At 36.6% G+C, this 20,065-nt stretch overlaps 2 protein-coding genes across 2 annotated transcripts in view; one reads left to right on the top strand and one right to left on the bottom strand.

Moving 5' to 3' along the window:
- Positions 1-199: 199 nt before the first annotated feature.
- zufsp (zinc finger containing ubiquitin peptidase 1) lies at positions 200-10,303 on the bottom strand. The gene is made up of 12 exons (XM_073847451.1): positions 10,235-10,303; positions 7,927-8,462; positions 7,750-7,851; positions 7,593-7,652; positions 7,398-7,505; positions 5,571-5,680; positions 5,261-5,429; positions 4,440-4,625; positions 4,191-4,353; positions 2,434-2,597; positions 2,085-2,305; positions 200-382 (listed from the first exon to the last, which is right to left on the bottom strand). Exons 2-12 carry the CDS (start codon positions 8,450-8,452, stop codon positions 335-337), a joined length of 1,857 nt encoding a protein of 618 aa, XP_073703552.1. The 5' UTR covers positions 8,453-8,462; positions 10,235-10,303; the 3' UTR covers positions 200-334.
- Positions 10,304-10,354: 51 nt separating this feature from the next.
- The window catches only part of kpna5 (karyopherin alpha 5 (importin alpha 6)), a 16,087-nt gene continuing 6,376 nt past the window's right edge, over positions 10,355-20,065 (top strand). The window contains exons 1-7 of the mRNA XM_073846573.1: positions 10,355-10,450; positions 15,147-15,283; positions 15,447-15,548; positions 18,780-18,879; positions 19,320-19,414; positions 19,504-19,635; positions 19,744-19,832. Of these exons, the coding sequence (XP_073702674.1) occupies positions 10,447-10,450; positions 15,147-15,283; positions 15,447-15,548; positions 18,780-18,879; positions 19,320-19,414; positions 19,504-19,635; positions 19,744-19,832 (659 nt within the window). The 5' untranslated portion in view covers positions 10,355-10,446. The remainder of the gene's footprint in view (positions 10,451-15,146; positions 15,284-15,446; positions 15,549-18,779; positions 18,880-19,319; positions 19,415-19,503; positions 19,636-19,743; positions 19,833-20,065) is intronic.

A 20,065-nucleotide genomic window follows, 5' to 3' on the forward strand; every position in this document is an offset into this window, starting at 1 on the left:
AAAAAGGAAAGGGGCGCTGATGGTTCAGATTTCCTTGGAGTGCATAAGGCTGAAAAACATCCCTTTACCACTGACAGTGTCGACAATGAATAACATACGCATACAACTGTGGCTGATGATTCAATTAATAAAAATCTAAAGAACTGAAGATCACTTACATTATAACAAGTAATAATAAATGACTTACTGTGCAACAAGATAAAACTCTAAATTTATTACCGTTTATTGACATTTATACAAGAATAGTGTTTCACAGTCTGTTTCAAGGAACTAGTAGATAAAAGTAGCAGGAACTTGTACATAAAACTGCAGTCAGCAGACGTTGATAATTCCATCAGGGAATTTTCTCAGCACACAGTGTCCTTGAATTAAGAATGCGGCTCTGCAAAACACAAAGATGTCAAGCAGCTCAATAGTTTAACTTAGACTGTGCATATAACAGGGTATCTGCAGATATGAACAAGTAAAATTTAAGACTTTTTAATACCACCTTATATGAAATTTAAGACCTAAACCTGTAATGGAAATACACATTATATTACATGCATATATGTAATATTTAATGTGTTTAATGTAAAAAGTAAACACAATTTCATGGCTGTCAAATTATATTACTACAATATACAGTGAACTTTTCATATCAGCAGATACTATTCCACACAAATGTCCCCATAAAAGTACCACTTAGAGATATCTGGTGAAGTAAACTATTTATTCTGAAGCAATATTTTCATCAGTGCTCCATTAGGTTTTACATCTTAAATCTGCATATTTGATTTACCTTTATAAAGGCCTTTTTTTACTTTTGAAATGTATGCATCACCTTTGAAATTATAGCAATTTATCAAATTCTATATGGCTGTTAGCAGTCAGATTACATCATTTACACTGCTAAATTAAAAGTGCAATAAAAGATGTTATGAGATTAATGTACTGGGCCCCGAAGACACCAACACTTGTTCACACTACAGCGTCAAATCCGCGCTCAGTGCCGCTGGCAACGCTACAACGCCACTGCTTTGGGGTGTGTCAAATTTAGGGCAGAGCACGCCTCTGAAAAACAATGTTCACACCCTATTTATGTTCCATTGTCTTCTTTTAACGGCGGTTCGCAAACGAAACTGTAGCGTATAATGAAAACATGCAAAGTACATTTACTTTTGCGTGACTTTTTCGATAATATGTGATTTCAGCTCAGTTATCCACCAGTTTCGGAAACACCCGTCATAGTCTTTCCTTGCCAACTTCTCACACCGATTGGTTGTCGCCGGCGTTTTGCGCTCGAAATTTGCATAAAGTTGAGGAATGCCCAACCTTTTGACGCTCTCAGCTGCTCTCAACGCTTTCAAGGCCAAAATGCACCACGCGACCGTTTACGCCCAACTTCCATATGAATGAATTGAAAACGCTCACTTCGCCCCGCTCGCTACGTGCCAGTGTGAACGCACCGTTAGCGTTTGGATTTGCAGTAGCTGCCGATGCTGCATACATCTGAATGGGGACAGTTGTTGCCTGACTTTCGGCATAGCGCTTCTGCTTCTCGCCTTTCATGTGTGCGTCAAGGGCTTTGCAGTCCATTGTTCCCAGTTTCATGTTTTGTTTTGTTTTTTTGCAAAGTCTGCAACGCGCTTTCTATTCTGTCGTTTTCTGTAACCAGCCGCGATATTTCACATCCTCGAGCCAATTATCATTGAACCTGCACTTGCCCATCTTGGCTCGCGGCCTCGCGTCTACCACTGAAATACTTCTTCGTCTGTTTCCACTGAGCCTACAGGAAAAATACTGCCCCCTAAATGTGTTATGCCTGTGCCATGGGCACACACTACTTTTTACTGTCTTGTTAGACAGGGAAGAGCATGGGAAAATATCTCTCCAAACATATTCTTTCATTCGGCACAAATCAAATTTAATACCGTCCTGATGAAATTTAATGCCACACATCGAAAATTAGCTAAATTTAATACATTCTAAGACCTTAAAAAACGTTTATTTTATATAAGACGTTTTGATACTTTTTAAGGATCTGCAGAGACCCTGTATAAAAACTTTAAGCAACAAATTCCTGAAGCTGTAGGTCAAATTACCTGTTTCTCTTCAGGTGTTAGCAGCCCTTCTACAGTGACAACTTGATACTGTCTATGTTTTAGGCTACCGGGGTATTTGCGCATACGCCGTACAATGGTGGCTGCTGTATCCTGCGACAGTACTTTCCTCATTTCCCCAGGTGCACATCCCGGATCGAAGAGGAGCAGGCATAGGCTGCCATTTACTTTTTGTTCCACTCCTATGATAGAGCGACTGTGGCCTGATCAGGACAAAATTACAAGCATGTCAATTTTGTTTCGTTAATGCCATCTCAAGTTTTATTAGAGACAATAAATTCACATTAGTCTAATTAAAGTGCTGTCGTTTACAAGGAAAATTGTGAAATACCGTGGTGCTGGAGGTATATAGGTGGTAATGTCGTCTGCACTACTTTGGGTGGCAGTCTTGTGCTTCTGATGGCAGAATGTGAGAAATACTTTTTCACCCACTCAAGCATTCTGGGGTGTGTGTCTCCTGGGCCCGTGGGCTTGTGAAAATCCACAATTCGGGCCCTAAAATTTAAGGAAAGTTAAGATGTTAATTTAATCATACTTAAGCTATTTACATGTACTGTTTAAAAGTTTGAGGTTGGTACGATATATATTTTTAAAGAAGTCTCTCACCCAGGCTATACTTATTTATTCAAAAATACAGTGAATACATGTGTACAGGATTCTTTGTCAGCAAAAAGTTCAAAAGAAGTATAAATTATTAAAAACATTTTTTTTAGCAATATAGTAGTCTTCACTGTCACTTTTGAATAACTTAATGCACCTTTGTTCAACAAAAGTATTTTTTTTTTCAAAATACAATTGGAGTCAAAAGTTTACATACACCTTTCAGAATCTGCAAAATGTTCATTATTTTACCAAAATAAGAGGGATCATTCAAAATGCATGTTGTTTTTTTATTTTGGACTGACCTGAATAAACTTCTTACATAAAAGATGTTTACATATAGTCCACAAGTAAGCAATAAGGTACGCTTCGCGTTGGGCCTCAAAACGCCCTCCAGCCATGACTTATTCACAATATAGCAAGCCTTATTGCTTTTATAAAACGGTTACCACACAATAAAAAATGACCCCATTCAAAAGTTTACATACACTTGATTCTCAATACTATGTTGTTACCTGAATGATCCACAGCTGTATTTTTGTTTAGTGATAGTTGTTCATGAGTCCTTTGTTTGTCCTGAACAGTTAAACTGCCTCCTGTTCTTCATATAAATTCTACAGGTCCCACAAATTCTTTTGTTTTTCAGCATTTTTGTGTATTTGAACCATTTACAATGACTGTATGATTTTGAAATCCATCTTTTCACACTGAGGACAACTAAGGGACTCATATGCAACTATTACAGAAGGTTCAAACGCTCACTGATGCTTCATAAAGAAACATGATGCATTAAGAGCCAGGGGTGAAAACTTTTAAACAGAATGAAGATGTGTAAATTTTTCTTATTTTGCCTAATTATCATATATTTTCCATTTAGTACTGCCCTTCAGAAGCTACTACAGAAAACAAAATAAGTCAAATTTACCCTCATCTTGAAATTCATAAAGTTTTCATGTGTTTTCTTGTGTTTCCTTCTGGAGCATCAGTGAACGTTTAAACCTTCTGTAATAGTTGCATATGAGTCCCTCAGTTGTCCTCAGTGTGAAAAGATGAATCTCAAAATCATACAGTCATTGTTGGAAAGGGTTCAATTACACAAAAATGACTGAAAAACCAAAGAATTTGTGGCACCTGAAGGAATTTTCTGGAGAACAGTGGGCAGTTTAACTGCTCAAGACAGACAAGGGACTTATGAACAACTTTCACTAATCAAAAAAACAAAAACAAAAAAACAGCAGTGGATCATTCAGGTAATAACTAAGAAACAAATGTATGTAAACTTTTGAACAGGGTAATTATTTTCTATTGTGGCCTATATGTAAACATATTTTACGTGAAATATCTTATTCAGGTCAGTACTAAATAAAAAAATAATGAACCAAATAATGAACATTTTGCAGATTAAGCAATGTGTATGTAAATTTTTGACTTCAACTGTATAAAACAGTAGTGTATATGTGAGTGTAAACTTGTGGTTTCTATACATACTTCACACTAAGGGAGGTGAGAACTGCATAGATTTCTGTAGCTCCTATCCAAGCCCGTGTCCCCCGCAGTCGATGGTTGAAGTGTGAAGCACCCTGAGGATCTGCACCTTGACCCCACGCCTCTTCAATTAAGGTCTGCACTCTCGGAATGCTGGGAACTGAATCTGCAAAGGGAAATATTATAATGGTACTGTTACAAGGAAAATAAACATGGAACCAAGAGAATAACATGATGTAACTGATGTTATACCAGGTAAAAGGTTATACTGCTCCAGCCTATGCAAAGATGAAAGAAGCATCTGGAAGTTTCTGTAGCCACATCCCCAACCTTTGTCCCCCTCTGATGCAGAGTAGTGATCAGTCTCAGCACAGAGCCACACATGCGCACAGTCAGAGGCGTCCCTCTGATAGTACCTATACAGAGCTCCTATGAGTCCTGGAAAAAAAAGTTAAGTCTAAGCTTTGACTGTTTTATATACATATTTACACATATACACACACACTACAGTTCAAATGTTTGGGTCGGTGAGATTTGTTTTTGAAAGAAATGCATACCTTTATTCAGCAAGGACATTAAATTGATTAAAAGTGACTGTACTTGTATGGCTTAATGTAACATAAGTGATGTCTCTAACTGAAATATGTAGTAGAAAACCAATGAATGATTTACATTATTTAAAAAAAATCCATATAATTTTATACGTATTTTGGACTATGGGGGACATCGTCATTTTGACAGGTAGCACCAGTACCGCATGAGTGCAACCATTTGACATCAAAATAATGGTAGCCCCCATAGTCCGAATTTTTTTTTATCTTTTTGAAATTATGTAAATCTTTTATGGGTTTTTTACAACATATTTCACTGTGAGACATCATTTATGTTATATTAAGCCACACAAGTCTTAATACCCAGGGTTCTCTTTAAACAAAATGTTAAGAAGACAACTGTATTCAACATAGATAATATGACTGATGAAATAACTGAACAGATTCAGTCAAATAATTTGCCAGCTGGACTACATATGTAAAGATTATTGATGAAGCTCTATCATGCACTCTCAATCAGACCTGATGTTCTGCTTCTGCCATCATCCACCCCAGAGGCCAGAGATTCAAGCATCTCTGCTTTTTTCCTGTGGAAATCTGCAGGAACCATCTGACCTCGAGACACAGCCCTTTCCATGTTCCTCTCTATTTGCTTGCGATAACCACCACTGTTATCAAGGCCAAACTGCTTCTGAATAGTGTAGTGAAGAGCAATGAAATAATAAAAACTCTTTCTGTAGTGGGTCAACACAAGGGTGAGTAAATATGACAATTTTTACTTTTTAGGTAAACATTTGCTTAAAATCTCACAGTGATGTTTTATTTAGCTAACCTGGAGCTTCTTAAAGTCCTCCGCTTCCCGTCTAGTCTCGGCCTCCCTCCACTTTTGCTTCTCTTCCTCCTGAAGCCTCCTGGCCAGAGTCAGGTCTTCAGATGAATGTCCTAAAACGCCCAAACCAAATGAACATCAAGTTAGATGTTTTAAGAAACCACAAACAGAACATCTTGATTTCTAAACTTAAATAAGATTACTTCACTTCCAGAATAAAAATGTCCTGATAATTTACTCACACCCATGTCATCCAAGATGTTTATGTCTTTCTTTCTTCAGTTGCAAAGAAATTAAGGTTTTTGAGGAAAACATTCCAGGACTTCAATGGGAGCCAACGGGTCCAAATTAAAAATAAATAATAATGTATATACTTTTTAACCAGAAATGCATTACGTTGTCCAACGTCGTTTTTTTTGTAAGGGCGTCTGACTTTGCACGTTTTCTTTGTAAAAACTGGGTCAGTACTTCCACCTACATCTGACGTGACCATTCCAACATGACTATGTAATGCGTAGATGCAGAGCAAGGGCAGGACGAGCATTTGTGGTTAAAAGGTATATACAGTGCCTTGCAAAAGTATTCATATTTTTCACATTTTGTTTTGTTGCAGCATTATGTTAAACTGCTTTAAATTACTTTTTTTTTCTCCACATCAATCTACATCTCATACACCATAATGACAAAGCACAAAACAGGTTTGTAACAACTTTGCAAATTTATTAGAAATAAAAAACTGAAAAGATCCCGTTGCATAATATTCATACCCTTTTCTGGGACACTCGAAATTTAGCTCAGGAGCATTCATATTGCCTCTAGATGTTACTCTAGATGTTACTACACTACGAGTGGAGTTAAACTGTGGCAAATTCATTTGAATGAGTATGATTTAGAAAGGCACACACCTCTAAGAAAAGGTCTAACAGCTGAAAATGCATATCAGAGCAAAAACCAAGTCCTGAGGTCAAGATAACTGCCTGTAGAGCTCAGTGACAGACTTGCGTTAAGGCAATGATCTAGGGAAGAGTTCAGAAAAAAAAAATCTGCTGCATTGAAGGTTCACAGAAGCATGTAGCCTCCATTATCCATAATGGAAGATGATTGGAACAACTAGGACTCTAGAAAATATCTGCCAGCCCCTATCCAAGCTGACAGAGCTTGAGATGTGAAAAGGTGAGGCAAACAATGGCAGATAATTGCCAAATGCAGATGTGCTTGTCACATCATACCCAAAAAGACTTGAGGCTGTAAAGGTGCTTCAACTATGTACTGAGTTAAGGGTATGAATACTTATGCAATGTACTTATTTCAGTTTTATTTTTAATAAATTTGTAAAATTTGCAAATCTGGTTTTTGCTTTGCCATTATTATGGTGTATGGAGTGTGAATTGATGTGGGGGAAAACTAATTTAAAGCAGTTTAACATAATGCTGCAACAAAACAAAATGTAAGTAAAATGAAGGGGTATGAATATTTTTGCAAGGCACTGTACATTTTACTACTTTTTTTAGAAAATGACTGATAGTTTTGCTAGATTAGAAACTGAATTCCTCAGCTGGGATTGTGTAGAGACTGCATTGAAACTGCAATTTGGACTTCCAACCCGTTGGCTCCAATTGAAGTCCACTATATGGAGAAAAATCCTGGAATGCTTTCCTCAAAAACCTCAATTTGATTTCAACTGAAGAAAGAAAGACATTAACATCTTGGATGACATGGGGGAAAGTAAATTATCAGGCAATTTTATTCTGGAAGTGAACAAATCTTTTAAATGTAACTAACCAACAATTCTAGACAAAAGTAGTTGCATAATTTATAATACACACATACCAGCTGCAGATGCTGAGCCAAATTCCAGGTGTAGCTCAACATGCTCTTGAAGGGAGGAGCTGCTGGAACAGCTCAGAGAACACATAGGACACTCAAAGCGCATCACATCTGGAAATGCCAAAAATACAGTTATTATAGTTTAGTTTGGCCATTCACTTATTCAGAACTGCCAAATCGATCACCTTGCTAACTCACCTGATCTACCATTGCTTGTAGAATATGCATGTGTTGAAGTGCCAACCTCAGGACAAGCCCCTTAAGAGGACAAACCATATCAGGCATCAATTATAGACAGCAGGTGATAAAAAGAGTGTAAACTTAACACTTGTAAACAAGCAAGAAGGTAAGACACCTTTAGCTGTATCTTGGTCCTGTAGATGAAGTTCAACATGCTCCTGCAAAATAAAGCAGTCTTTGCAGACCAAACTGCACATTGGACACTGAAAGCATCCTTCTGCAATACACAAAGAGAATATATTAGTCTGATGACCTTGTTTAAATCAGTTTAATGTTGTAAAGTCAGGAGCACCTTTAATAGGTGAGGACAAACGCTTCTGCTTTGATTTTCGCCCATCTTCTCTTTTCCTGCTTGGGTTGTTGCTGGATGTTTGTGTATTTCTGACCTGTTTTACCGCACCACTCGCTGTGGCTGCTGCAGGCGGTGAACTCTTCAGACTAGTCGAGGTTCCCTGAGAAAGTGAGGTCCCTGTAATCGGAGTGGCCATCCCGTTTACCTGGGATGGTAACTGAGGTGAGGCTTGAGATACCTTGTCCATATTTTTCACATTTACATTGGAAGTCTTTGTAGAAGTGGGACTTTGAACAATCCAGCGATTTGAGTTTTTCTGTCCACTGTCAACTACTGTTGCATTCGTGTCCTGGCAGTCTTTGTCTATGTGTTCAGTGTTGATGTGGAAGCTCAGCTCATCGTACGAGACGCCAGACAAAGAGCAGAACGGGCAGGCCATCGTATTCTCCATGTGACTCAGGAGGAGATGAGTTTTCATCTCTGCCTCAGATGGGAGCTCTTCACAGCAGATGTCACACACAGGCATTGTCACAAGGCTGGATGAAACAAATGGACAAATTAACCATTATAGTATCAGAAAAAAAATTCATAGTATAGGTATTGTAAACACAATACAACTGTTACAAAAAAGGCAAAATTACCCTGAAATCTTCTCACATTTTTTTTGAAGGATATTTAATATTAATTTATTCTGATTTAAGTACCAACAGTACCAATAGACCAGTCACAAAGATTTTAACATTTCTTAAATGTAATATGAATGCTTGTGGATTATACTTTACACTTCCTTAAAATTACAACAGAAAGTGAAAGCTTTCTGACATGAATATATTAACTATTACATATTTAATTGAATAATAACCATACTTAATAGTACATTATATAAAACATTTCAAGCTTAATTAGTAACATTAGTGGACCAAAAAAAGAAATATGGTAAATATTTGTTAATATTTCAATGTAAATATTATTAATAATAATAATTTTGTTTTGTAAACAATACTTATCTCACATAATTCTACCCATTTGCATTTTTAAAGCCATAAAGGAAATCACACATTTCTAAATATAGTACTATTACATAATAGTAGTAGTACAATAATATTTTAAATAATACTAATATTAATTATAGTATTAATAATACTAATAATATTGTTACTACTAATAATACTAATAATAATAACCATAACTGAAAAGGAAATTATACTATAATATATAAATTATTTATATATTCTTTTTTTTTTTTTTAGGTTCAAAAACACATTAGTGTTAATGGTAAAAGACTACAGTGGACGAAAATAGAGTAAAAGTGGAAAACATCTGTTAATATTTTAATATAAACATTATAAATAATATCTAAATGCTTTCTAAATATATTACAATTGCATAACAGTGCAATAATATTAAAAACTATACTAATACTAATTATAGTATTAATAATACTAATAATAACCATAACTGAAATGATACTACAATATATATTCTTTATATTCTTTTTTTAGTAAATGGAATAAGACTAAAGTGGATGAAAAAGGAGGGTACACATTTGTTAATATTTAAATATATAAATAATATCTGTTCTTTGCAAAGTAATTATAAATCATGTAATTTGACTCTGGCAATGTTTGTTTATTAACCTATAAAGGAAGGCTAAATTATACTATAATATACATTTCTATTATATATATATATATTAGTATTTTTTGAGGTTAAAAAATTAACAAATAGAAAGAAAATAGAGTAAAAGGGGTAAACATTTGTTAATACTTTAATATAAATATTACAAATAATACCTGTAATAATAATAATAATACCTTGCAAATAATACTTATACATCGTGTAATTCTACTCAAGTGCAATGAAGGAAATCATTCATTTAATTAATCGCATTTGTTTGCGTGACAATTAATCGACAGCCAAAATTTCATAATCGTGACAGGCCTTAGCTCAAAATATTTGTAGTAATTATGTTACCTGATATACACTTTTTAGCATGGTAAACAATGGTAACGTTACAGTGGTAAGGGGCGCGTTTTTGTATGGAATGCGTTTAAAATCTCATTATAAACTAATAGCAGTAATAGAGACGCGGATATTTGGCCTTAGTTGACCTGAAATCTTAATTTTATCGAGATGCACCTGACGCGACAGCAAATATCGATGCTGTCAACAATGGACACTGTACAATCACGCTGCTACATAGCCTATATAAATATATGACATCTAAAAGTCGTCTTCCATTTACTTCATACACAACAACAAAATGGTAATCTGAAACTTTCGAAGTCGACATTTATATGCAACGTACCAATTCAGAGGTAGATATGTTGACTTGAACAATCACCCGTTTCACTTTCCGTTTATTATTGAATGAGGCCGCTCCTGAAAACCGGAAACGCCAGCGGAGATGACGTTCCTCACCCGTGGACGCCATATTGCCCTCAGCTGGAGGAACTCGGGAGGGTCTTGAGAGAAATTTAAAAACACACGGCCAGTATTTCCCTCTCCAATCTACGACTAATGGGTAAGATTCAAACCCTGTCTAAAATGTAAAAGTCTTTTCTTTTCAGTGGGTGAATGAGGCAACCTGTCGCTTTGACAAAGTGATTAATCATTTTGACGTTTAGTCCAAGCTAGCATAACACCGTTAGCATGTTAACACCGAAGCTGAGCACAGTTTAGGATAAAAGTAAGACGACTGAACGATTTAAGAGGTTATAAATCTCCAACGTATTAACAGTGTGTTAGTGGATTTATGTAACGTTAACTTGATTTGATTTGTGACCTATATGGTCTTGGTTCCAGCTGTCCAGCTATAGCACAGTAAATATGTTGTAATGCGCTGCTAAAATGATGAATACCAAGAACATTTAGTTGTTTGATGAGCCAAATAAATTGTGTAGTATTAATATAGATGTTTAGACTTGTATATTTGAAGCTGTGATTACTTATTAGTAAGTGAAAAATTGTCTTTGCCAAATCAGTGTAACGTTAGTCCTTCACCGTCTTTCCACACAAACCCAGCTGATCTGATTAAAAAAAACAGTGTTTACAAGTGCTGCATTTATGTAAACTGAGTATTTAGAAGTTGGAGAAGATGTTGACACATGTTTTGAATCTTACAGAGAAAGTTCGTCCTAAAAATGACAGTTTTGTTATCATTTATTTATGCTCATGTTGACTTAATTGTTTCTGTGAAACACAATAGATGTTGGGACTGACAGCCCCAGTCATCATTCAATTTCAATGCATATTTTTCCATAAATTAAAACTAAAAGGTGACTCAGACTGCCCTTTTGCATAACATCTTATTTTGTGCTCCATTGAATAGAGAGAGAAAAAAATACCTTAGAAAAACGATGGTTTTTGAAAATCTTTTTAGTTAACTTTTTACTACAAAGAAACTGAAATGAGGGCTGTGGGCCAAAACTAAATATTGAGTTATTTTCATCTACACTACCAGTCAAAAGTTTTTGAACAGTAAGATTTTTAATGTTTTTTTTAAAGAATTCTCTTCTGCTCACCAAGTCTACATTTTGATCCAAAATACAGCAAAAGCAGTAATATTGTGAAGTATTTTTACTGTTTAAAATAACTGCTTTCTATTTGAATATATTTTAAAATGAAATTTATTCCTGTGATCATTCAGAAATCATTCTAATATGCTGATTTGCTGTTCAAGAAACATTTATTATTATGACCAATATTTAAAAGAGTTGAGTACATTTTTTCAGGATTTTTTGATGAATAGTAAGAGCCAATGATCAGCTTTTATTTGAAATAAAAAGCTTTTTTAATATTATACACTATACCATTAAAAAGCTTGGAGTCAGTATATATTTTTTATTTTATTTATTTATTTTTAAAGAAATTATAGAAATGAATACTTTTATTTAGCAAGGATGCTTTAAATTGGTCAAAAGTGATAATAAAGACATTTATAATGTTACAGAATAATTTTATTTCAGATAAATGCTGTTCTTCTGAACTTTCTATTCATCAAAGAATCCTGAAAAAAATTCTACTCAGCTGTTTTCAGCTAAATAATAAATGTTTTTTGAGCAGCAAACCAAAATATTAGAATATTTCTGAAGGGTCATGTGACTGGAGTAGGGTTGTAACGGTATGAGATTTTCACGGTATGATAATCGTCTCAGAAAATATCACGGTTTCACGGTTTTGTGGTATACGGTATTAAACTATCATTATTATTATTATTATAATCATCATCAGCTACAATGACCCTTAAATGAATAAAAAGAGATGTTTTTTGGTTGAACATGGTTTATTGTAACAAACTTTTTTTTAATGAAAATAAAAAGTAAACTCATGGAAGTATGAGTCTACCTTTTGGGGGGGAAAAATGAAAATGAAGTTGCGCATCACCCATTTGAACAAAATACAGAATAAGTTATTTCTCATATTAGACACCAATAAACCAAACTGATCCTTCCTCTTTAACAGCATATATGGGAGAGCAATATGTGCAGGGTCATGTTTGTTTATATTTTCCTGAGATTATCATAGCAGCATGCATTTCTTAGCTTTTTTTCAGGTCAGGTTATGATGAAAAAATGTAAGCATGTTGAGATTTTCAGGGCTCAATTTTGACCGCTGAGGTGAGAGAATGTATCCACTTGTACTAAACATCCTCTCCGAAGGTACACTTGTGGCAGGAACACAACGATACTTTCTGGCCACATTTGCCAGATTTCATCAGCATGCATTATATATATATTTCAGTCATTATTTCTTCAGGCTTAACCAAACGTTTTTTTGACAGGTTGTACTAAAAACCTATGCATTTCAGTTAGTGTATTTGATGATTATTATTTTAAATGAAATTATAAAATGATCATTAAGTGTTCTGAGAGTGGCTCTGGATATGTTTCATGTGTTTACGTCTTCACTTTGTAGCGTTCCAGGCAAGTCACCCCAAACTGCCTGAGCGCATTTATAATAATTACATTATTATTAATTTGTTCGCAACGTTATATTGTCCTAAAGGCTATTTTTTTAAACTGTGTAACGTTACCACTTGCATAAACACCGCACCCGTAGGTGCTGACATAGTGGTTTCGCGGGCTATGTCACGTCAGAACTCCGAACTGGGATTATATCGATCTAGTACGAGTCCACGAGTGGGAAGTCGGGTTTGACGGCCGTTCCGGTGCACTTTCACGGGTAGAAGGTTGAAAAAACACGAGTAACGGTTTGCCTGAAACGCGGCAATAGTGAGTGAGACAGACGCTTTAAAAACCATGAGCCTCATGTACTTGAGTGTGTACCAAGGGGCAACCTCCCGCTCTCTCTATTGAAACCAACACGGAAGTGTCTTAAAATGCAATTCATCGACTGGCCGCTTGAGGCTGGCTGCAAAAGAGAGTCAGTCCCATTGACTCCCCATGTTAAAATGCCCAACTTTACAGCAGAAAAAAGTATGTTTACAGCCTGGTTCAAAAAATGGTTTTTGTCTATATGGCTAGTTTTGCCCTTCATGTCAACTGTGAGGGGGGTGAATTTTTTTATAACTCATCCGTTTAAGTTATATTAAGCCTTAAAGTTCAGCATAATTAAGGGTGTGTCCACTTGAGTGACAGGGGGATTGCCGCTGCTGTCACCACTGTCGCGCTAGGCGGGCGTGGTTTCAGCAACCAGCTCCACCCACGTCCCGCCTTTTTGCCCATTTTTGATTGTCCGGGAGTGACGCGCGGTGACGCGTTTCCAAGATGGCGACGGCCGAATCCCGCCCACAACAGGCTTCAAAATAGCGCTTCAGAATCCTACGGGTGACGTCACGGATACTACGTCCATATTTTTTACAGTCTATGGTGTGTACTAGATCTACAAGGCGAAACGGCGCTGCTCATTCATAGAGACGCACAGAATATAGAATTACAATATATAGCAGTCTTTTTGCGCTGTTTATTCACAGACACACACACATCGCGATTTAATTTACTGCACAGCTATATTTTGATTTATTCATCCATCTATCTATCAAATCGCACATGTTACGTGACATCTGTATTATACTCTAATTGGGATTCCCTTTGCATCACAGAAATAATACGGCCATAAGAAACTTAGCTTTATCTTCACGGAGGGATGGTGTTCGCGAAAATGGGAGAATATGTTATTTCCTCCTTTAGCGGCCACTCATCGTCCACATTTCTTGCAAACTGGATATCCATCTTCAAGGACAACCCCGCAATCATTTTTCGGATACTCAAAATATTCCCATACTGCAGATTTGCATTTTTTTCTTTTCGGCGGGAGAAAGAGATTAGAATTTGCAGCCTATGTCTCTGACATTTTCGCCGCTGTAAAGGTATGGGTGGAGTCTAAGCAGTCAAGTGGAAAGAAGTTGCATATTCACGGCAGCACGGGTGAGATCTGGTTTCATTATTATAATTTTTTTTCAAAACCGGGGATAAGCAAATGTGCACGATATGATAATCGTACATGTCAATATCGCAATAAACCGCCATACCGGTATACCGTTACAACCCTAGACTGGAGTAATGATGCTGAAAATTCAGCTTTGAAATCACAGGAATAAATTAGATTTTAAAATATATTCAAATAGAGAGCAGTTATTTTAAATAGTAAAAATATTTCAAAATTGTACTGTTGTTGCTGTACTTTGAATCAAATAAATGCAGGCTTGGTGAGCAGAAGAGACTTCTTTAAAAAAACTTTACAAATCTTACTTTTCAAAAACGTTTGACTGGTAGTGTATATTATATTAAAAGTATTAAAGGAACTCAAATTTAAGGTCATCATGGGCCAACTTTGGCCTGCTTGTTTGAGCATCTCTGTTTAAGGGTTTCTACTACTGTATTGTTGATCCACTAACATGCTAAAGACTGTTCATGTTCACAAAGTTAAAATGCTAAATTCTGAACTCTGTGTTTGATCTGAAAATGAGCTGAACAACAAAATCGTTAACCAGATAGTAGGAAGTTCAACATGCAAAGTGTCAGTTAGCGCTCAGTGGTGTTACACAGGAAATGCTAGCATTAACAAGCATAAATGCTTACAGATAAACCAATCCTTTGTCTCCACATGCTGTTTGGCGTAAATTGTGAGGAGAATTGCATACTGGCTCGACCAGTTGCGATTCTGGTCTGTATTGCTATAGGCTTAGGGTTGATGTGCTGAATAGACAACAGAAATTGAGTATCAGAATGCGCGACGACATTCCTTTCTCTAATCAGAAGACGCAATGGCAAGCCCAGGCAAAGACAACTATCGAATGAAGAGCTACAAGAATAAAGCCCTGAACCCCCAGGAAATGCGGAGACGGAGAGAGGAGGAAGGGATACAGCTTCGTAAACAGAAAAGGGAGGAGCAGGTTTGTCATCATTTGTTCTTTCTTATTATACAAGCTAATTAAACTGGTTTGTAAAAATAAAAGTGGATATATTTAAGGGTTATATGACTGGATTTGTTCATTTAACATCAGTGTTGTGTATAAAACTAAACTGTGATAGTAAATTGTTCTACTGTCTCCTCAGCTGTTCAAGAGAAGGAATGTGTGTCTGCCACCTGGTGATGAGTCCATGCTTGAATGCCCTATTCAGGACCCTGATATCAGCTCCACTGTACCTGTATCAGGTGTAAGTGATCCAGTCAGTAGACCATCTATTATTGTTGTCGAACAGGTGATATACAAATGAGTGGACAGTAAAGTTAACAGAGAACAGGCATATTTCTCTCTCTCTCTCTCTCTCTCTCTCTCTCTCTCTCTCTCCAGTCGTGGCCAAAAGTTTTGAGAATTACATAAATATTGGAAATTGGAAAAGTTGCTGCTCAAGTTTTTATAATAGCAATTTGCATATACTCCAGAATGTTATGAAGAGTGATCAGATGAATTGCATAGTCCTTCTTTGCCATGAAAATTAACTTAATCCCGAAAAAAACTTTCCACTGCATTGTTAAGAAGGCTTCAGGGCATCCAAGAAAGTCCAGCAAGCGCCAGGATCGTCTCCTAAAGAGGATTCAGCTGCGGGATCGGAGTGCCACCAGTGCAGAGCTTGCTCAGGAATGGCAGCAGGCAGGTGTGAGCGCATCTGCACGCACAGTGAGGTGAAGACTTTTGGAAGATGGCCTGGTGTCAAGAAGGGCAGCAAAGAAGCCACTTCTCTCCAAAAAAACCATCAGGGACAGATTGATCTTCTGCAAAAAGTATGGCGAATGGACTGCTGAGGACTGGGGCAAAGTCATATTCTCCGATGAAGCCTCTTTCCGATTGTTTGGGGCATCTGGAAAAAGGCTTGTCCGGAGAAGAAAAGGTGAGCGCTACCATCAGTCCTGTGTCATGCCAACAGTAAAGCATCCTGAGACCATTCATGTGTGGGGTTGCTTCTCATCCAAGGGAGTGGGCTCACTCACAATTTTGCCCAAAAACACAACCATGAATAAAGAATGGTACCAAAACACCCTCCAACAGCAGCAACTTCCAACAATCCAACAACAGTTTGGTGAAGTACAAGGGATTTTCCAGCACGATGGAGCAGGGATGGAAATTAGCACCCGCCACCAGCCAAATGCGGGTGATTTTGTGTTGTGGCGGATAAACTCGCTTCACCCACCGGCCATCGTGGCGGGTAAATAAAAATAACATGCTTCAACCAGACGGCGTGAGACGGTAATGCACCTTAACGTTGGTTGCGAACTGCTGTTAAAATACACAAAGAAGAAGAAGAAGACGACGACGGTGGACACTTTTAGCGGAGGCACACCTTCAAAAAAATGTGTCGATACATCACAGGCGTTAAGAGGTCTGTTAAAATATCAATCTGCTTTTGAAGAAATATATTGTATTTCGTGCTACAGCGCATATTCTGTCAGATGCAATTCATGGCGCGTCTTTCTCAATATACTGTACACCGCGGCATTCATTCACATCAGATGATAACTCGGCGGCAGAGTTCCACTCACACGGGCGTAATTTCCACTGGGGACATGCTTTTCAAAATCCTGTTGGTGTCTGCCCAAATGGTTTTGGTAATCTCTTGTATTTTAGAATGCACGCTCTACGCTGCCGAGAGTTTCGTGTGGCTCGGGGACCAAAACGTTGAAGTTTTGGGTCCATGGCCTGGAAACTCCCCAGATCTTAATCCCATTGAGAACTTGTGGTCAATCCTCAAGAGGCGGGTGGACAAACAAAAACCCATTAATTCTGACAAACTCCAAGAAGTGATTATGAAAGAATGGGTTGCTATCAGTCAGGATTTGGCCCAGAAGTTGATTGAGAGCATGCCCAGTCGAATTGCAGAGGTCCTGAAAAAGAAGGGCCAACACTGCAAATACTGACTCTTTGCATAAATGTCATGTAATTGTCGATAAAAGCCTTTGAAACGTATGAAGTGCTTGTAATTATATTTCAGTACATCACAGAAACAACTGAAACAAAGATCTAAAAGCAGTTGAGCAGCAAACTTTGTGAAAACTAATATTTGTGTCATTCTCAACTTTTGGCCACGACTGTAAAAAAAAACAAGAATATTGCAAAATGTTATTACAATATAAAATAATGTTTTTTATTTTAATATACTTTAAAATATAATTTATTCCTGTGATGCAAAGCTAAAAGTGTCACATGATCCTTCAGAAATCTTTCTAATATTCTGATTTATTATTAGAATTATCAATGTTGGAAACAGTTGTGCTGACAAAAAATTTTTTGGAACCTGTGATTCTTTTTTTCAGGATTCTTTGATGAATAGCAAGTTAAAAAGAACAGCATTTATTCCAAATATAAATCTTTTCTAACAATGTAAATCTGTTCTATCACTTTTTGTGAATTTAACACATCCTTGGTGAATCAAAGTATTAGTTTCTTTTTTAAAAAAAAAAAAAAAGAAAGAATAAAAATTTACTGACCCCAAACTTTTGAACAGTAGTGTAGTGTTAAAACCATTTTTACTTAAATAAATGCTGTTCTTTTTAACCTTTTATTGATCAAAGAATCCTGGAAAAAAAAACGTATCAAAATATTAACATCATTGATAATAAATCAGCATATTAGGATGATTTCTGAAGCATCATGTGACACTGAAGACTGGAGAAATGATGCTGAAAATGTAGCTTTGTATCACAGGAATAAATTACATTTTAAAATATATTCACATAGAAAAGTACATTTTAAATTGAAATAATATTAAACAATATTACCTTTTTTTCTGTATTTTTGATCAAATAAATGCAGCCTTGATGAGCATAAGAAACATCTTTAAAAAACATTAAAAATCTTACTGTTCCCAAACTTTTGAGCGGATACACTGCCGTTCAAAAGATTGGGATCAGTAAGATTTTAGTTTTTTAAAGAAGTATTTTCTGCTCATCAAGGCTGCATTTATTTTTTTTTAAATACAGAAAAAAACAGTAATATTGTGAAATATTATTGCAATTTAAAAAGTGGTTTTCTATTTTAATATACTTTTAAAATCAAATTTATTCCTGTGATGCAAAACTTTCAGAAATCATTCTAATATGCTGATTTATTATCAATGTTGGAAACTGTTGTACTGCTTAATATTTTTTTTGGAACCTGTGATTTTTTTTTTTTTCAGTATTCTTTGATAAATAAAATGTTAAAAGAACAGTGTGTATTTAAAATAGAAATGTTTTATAAAAATATGCACTACTTTTGGGGTCGTTACATTTTTTTTTTCTTTGAAAGAAATTAATACTTCTATTCAGCAGGGATGTGTAAAATTTATTTAAAAAATGTGATAGTAAAGACTTACATTGTTAGAAACTTTTTTGATGCATTTAAACTTAACTATTTTGTCAAAAACCCCACTTTGGATAAACATTATTATGTTATTATATAATCTGTGCAGGAAGGAGTTATAACCCAAGACATGATTCAGATGATCTTCTCTGAGGATCCAGACCAGCAGCTCATAGCCACTCAGAAGTTCAGAAAGTTACTCTCTAAAGGTTGGTGTCTTTATTCCTATGTCTCAGACAGAAGGATGACAATTGTTTGAAGATACAATTAAATTACAATCGGGGGCAGCCGTGGCCTAATGGTTAGAGAGTCGGACTTGTAACCCAAAAGGTTGCAGGTTCGAGTCTCAGGTCCGGCAGGGATTGTAGGTGGGGGGAGTGAATGTACAGCACTCTCTCCACCCTCAATACCACGACTGAGGTGAGTCCCTTGAGCAAGGCACCGATCCCCCAACTGCTCCCCGGGCGCCGCAGCAATGGCTGCCCACTGCTCCGGGTGTGTGTTCACGGTGTGTGTGTGTTCACTACTGTGTGTGTGCACTTGGATGGGTTAAATGCAGAGCACAAATTCCTTGTATGGGTCACCATACTTGGCCTCACTTCACCCCCTTTCCCTTTCCCTTTCCCTAAATGTTATGAATTTTCCTTAGAACCTAATCCTCCCATTGATGAGGTCATCCACACACCTGGTGTCGTCAACCGGTTTGTTGAATTCCTTAAAAGGAGTGATAACTGGACTCTGCAGGTAAGAGCATTTCATAGCACAAGCCTTGTGAAAGCTAAATTGCCATTACAGCCAAGCTTTAACATGCTATTGTTGCTTGTTTTGAACAGTTTGAAGCTGCCTGGGCCCTGACTAACATTGCCTCAGGAACCTTCCTACACACCAAGGTGGTCATTGAGACGGGGGCTGTGCCCATCTTCATAGAGCTTCTCAACTCTGAGTATGAAGATGTACAAGAGCAGGTGATTTTTGCAGATTGTAACCTGATTCATGCCTTTCAGCCAATAGCCAGGTTATCAGAACTCCACAGCACCATAAAAGTGATCAGTTGTGTATATCTGTTTTTACAGGCAGTGTGGGCGTTAGGAAATATTGCCGGGGATAATGCAGAGTGCAGAGACTACGTCCTCAACTGTGGCATCTTGCCCTCTCTTCAGCAGTGAGTGATCTGTACTGATTCCAACACTGTGATTGCATGTTTATGTATGCTGCTTTAAAGTCTATAATACTTGGTGAAAACTATCTAATATCCCAATGGTGCAGGTCCCTAGATTTTATCCTTAACAGTTGTGCTGCTTAATATTTTAGTGGAAATTAACAAAGTTGATGTTTTAAACCGAAATCGTGACATTGTGAATGTTTTTACTATCACTTCTGATGGATTTAATGTAG

This window comes from Garra rufa, chromosome 9 (assembly GCF_049309525.1).
Source record: "Garra rufa chromosome 9, GarRuf1.0, whole genome shotgun sequence".
Classification (NCBI taxonomy): Eukaryota; Metazoa; Chordata; class Actinopteri; order Cypriniformes; family Cyprinidae; genus Garra; species Garra rufa.

Bases quoted from the DNA above. Each gene is read 5' to 3' on its own strand.
- zufsp (XM_073847451.1), bottom strand. From the start codon at position 8,452: ATGCCTGTGTGTGACATCTGCTGTGAAGAGCTCCCATCTGAGGCAGAG. The intron at 7,506-7,592 runs GTGAGTTAGCAA...TGGCATTTCCAG, and splicing joins TACAAGCAATGGTAGATCAG to ATGTGATGCGCTTTGAGTGT. The intron at 5,430-5,570 runs GTTAGCTAAATA...TACACTATTCAG, and splicing joins AGGACTTTAAGAAGCTCCAG to AAGCAGTTTGGCCTTGATAA.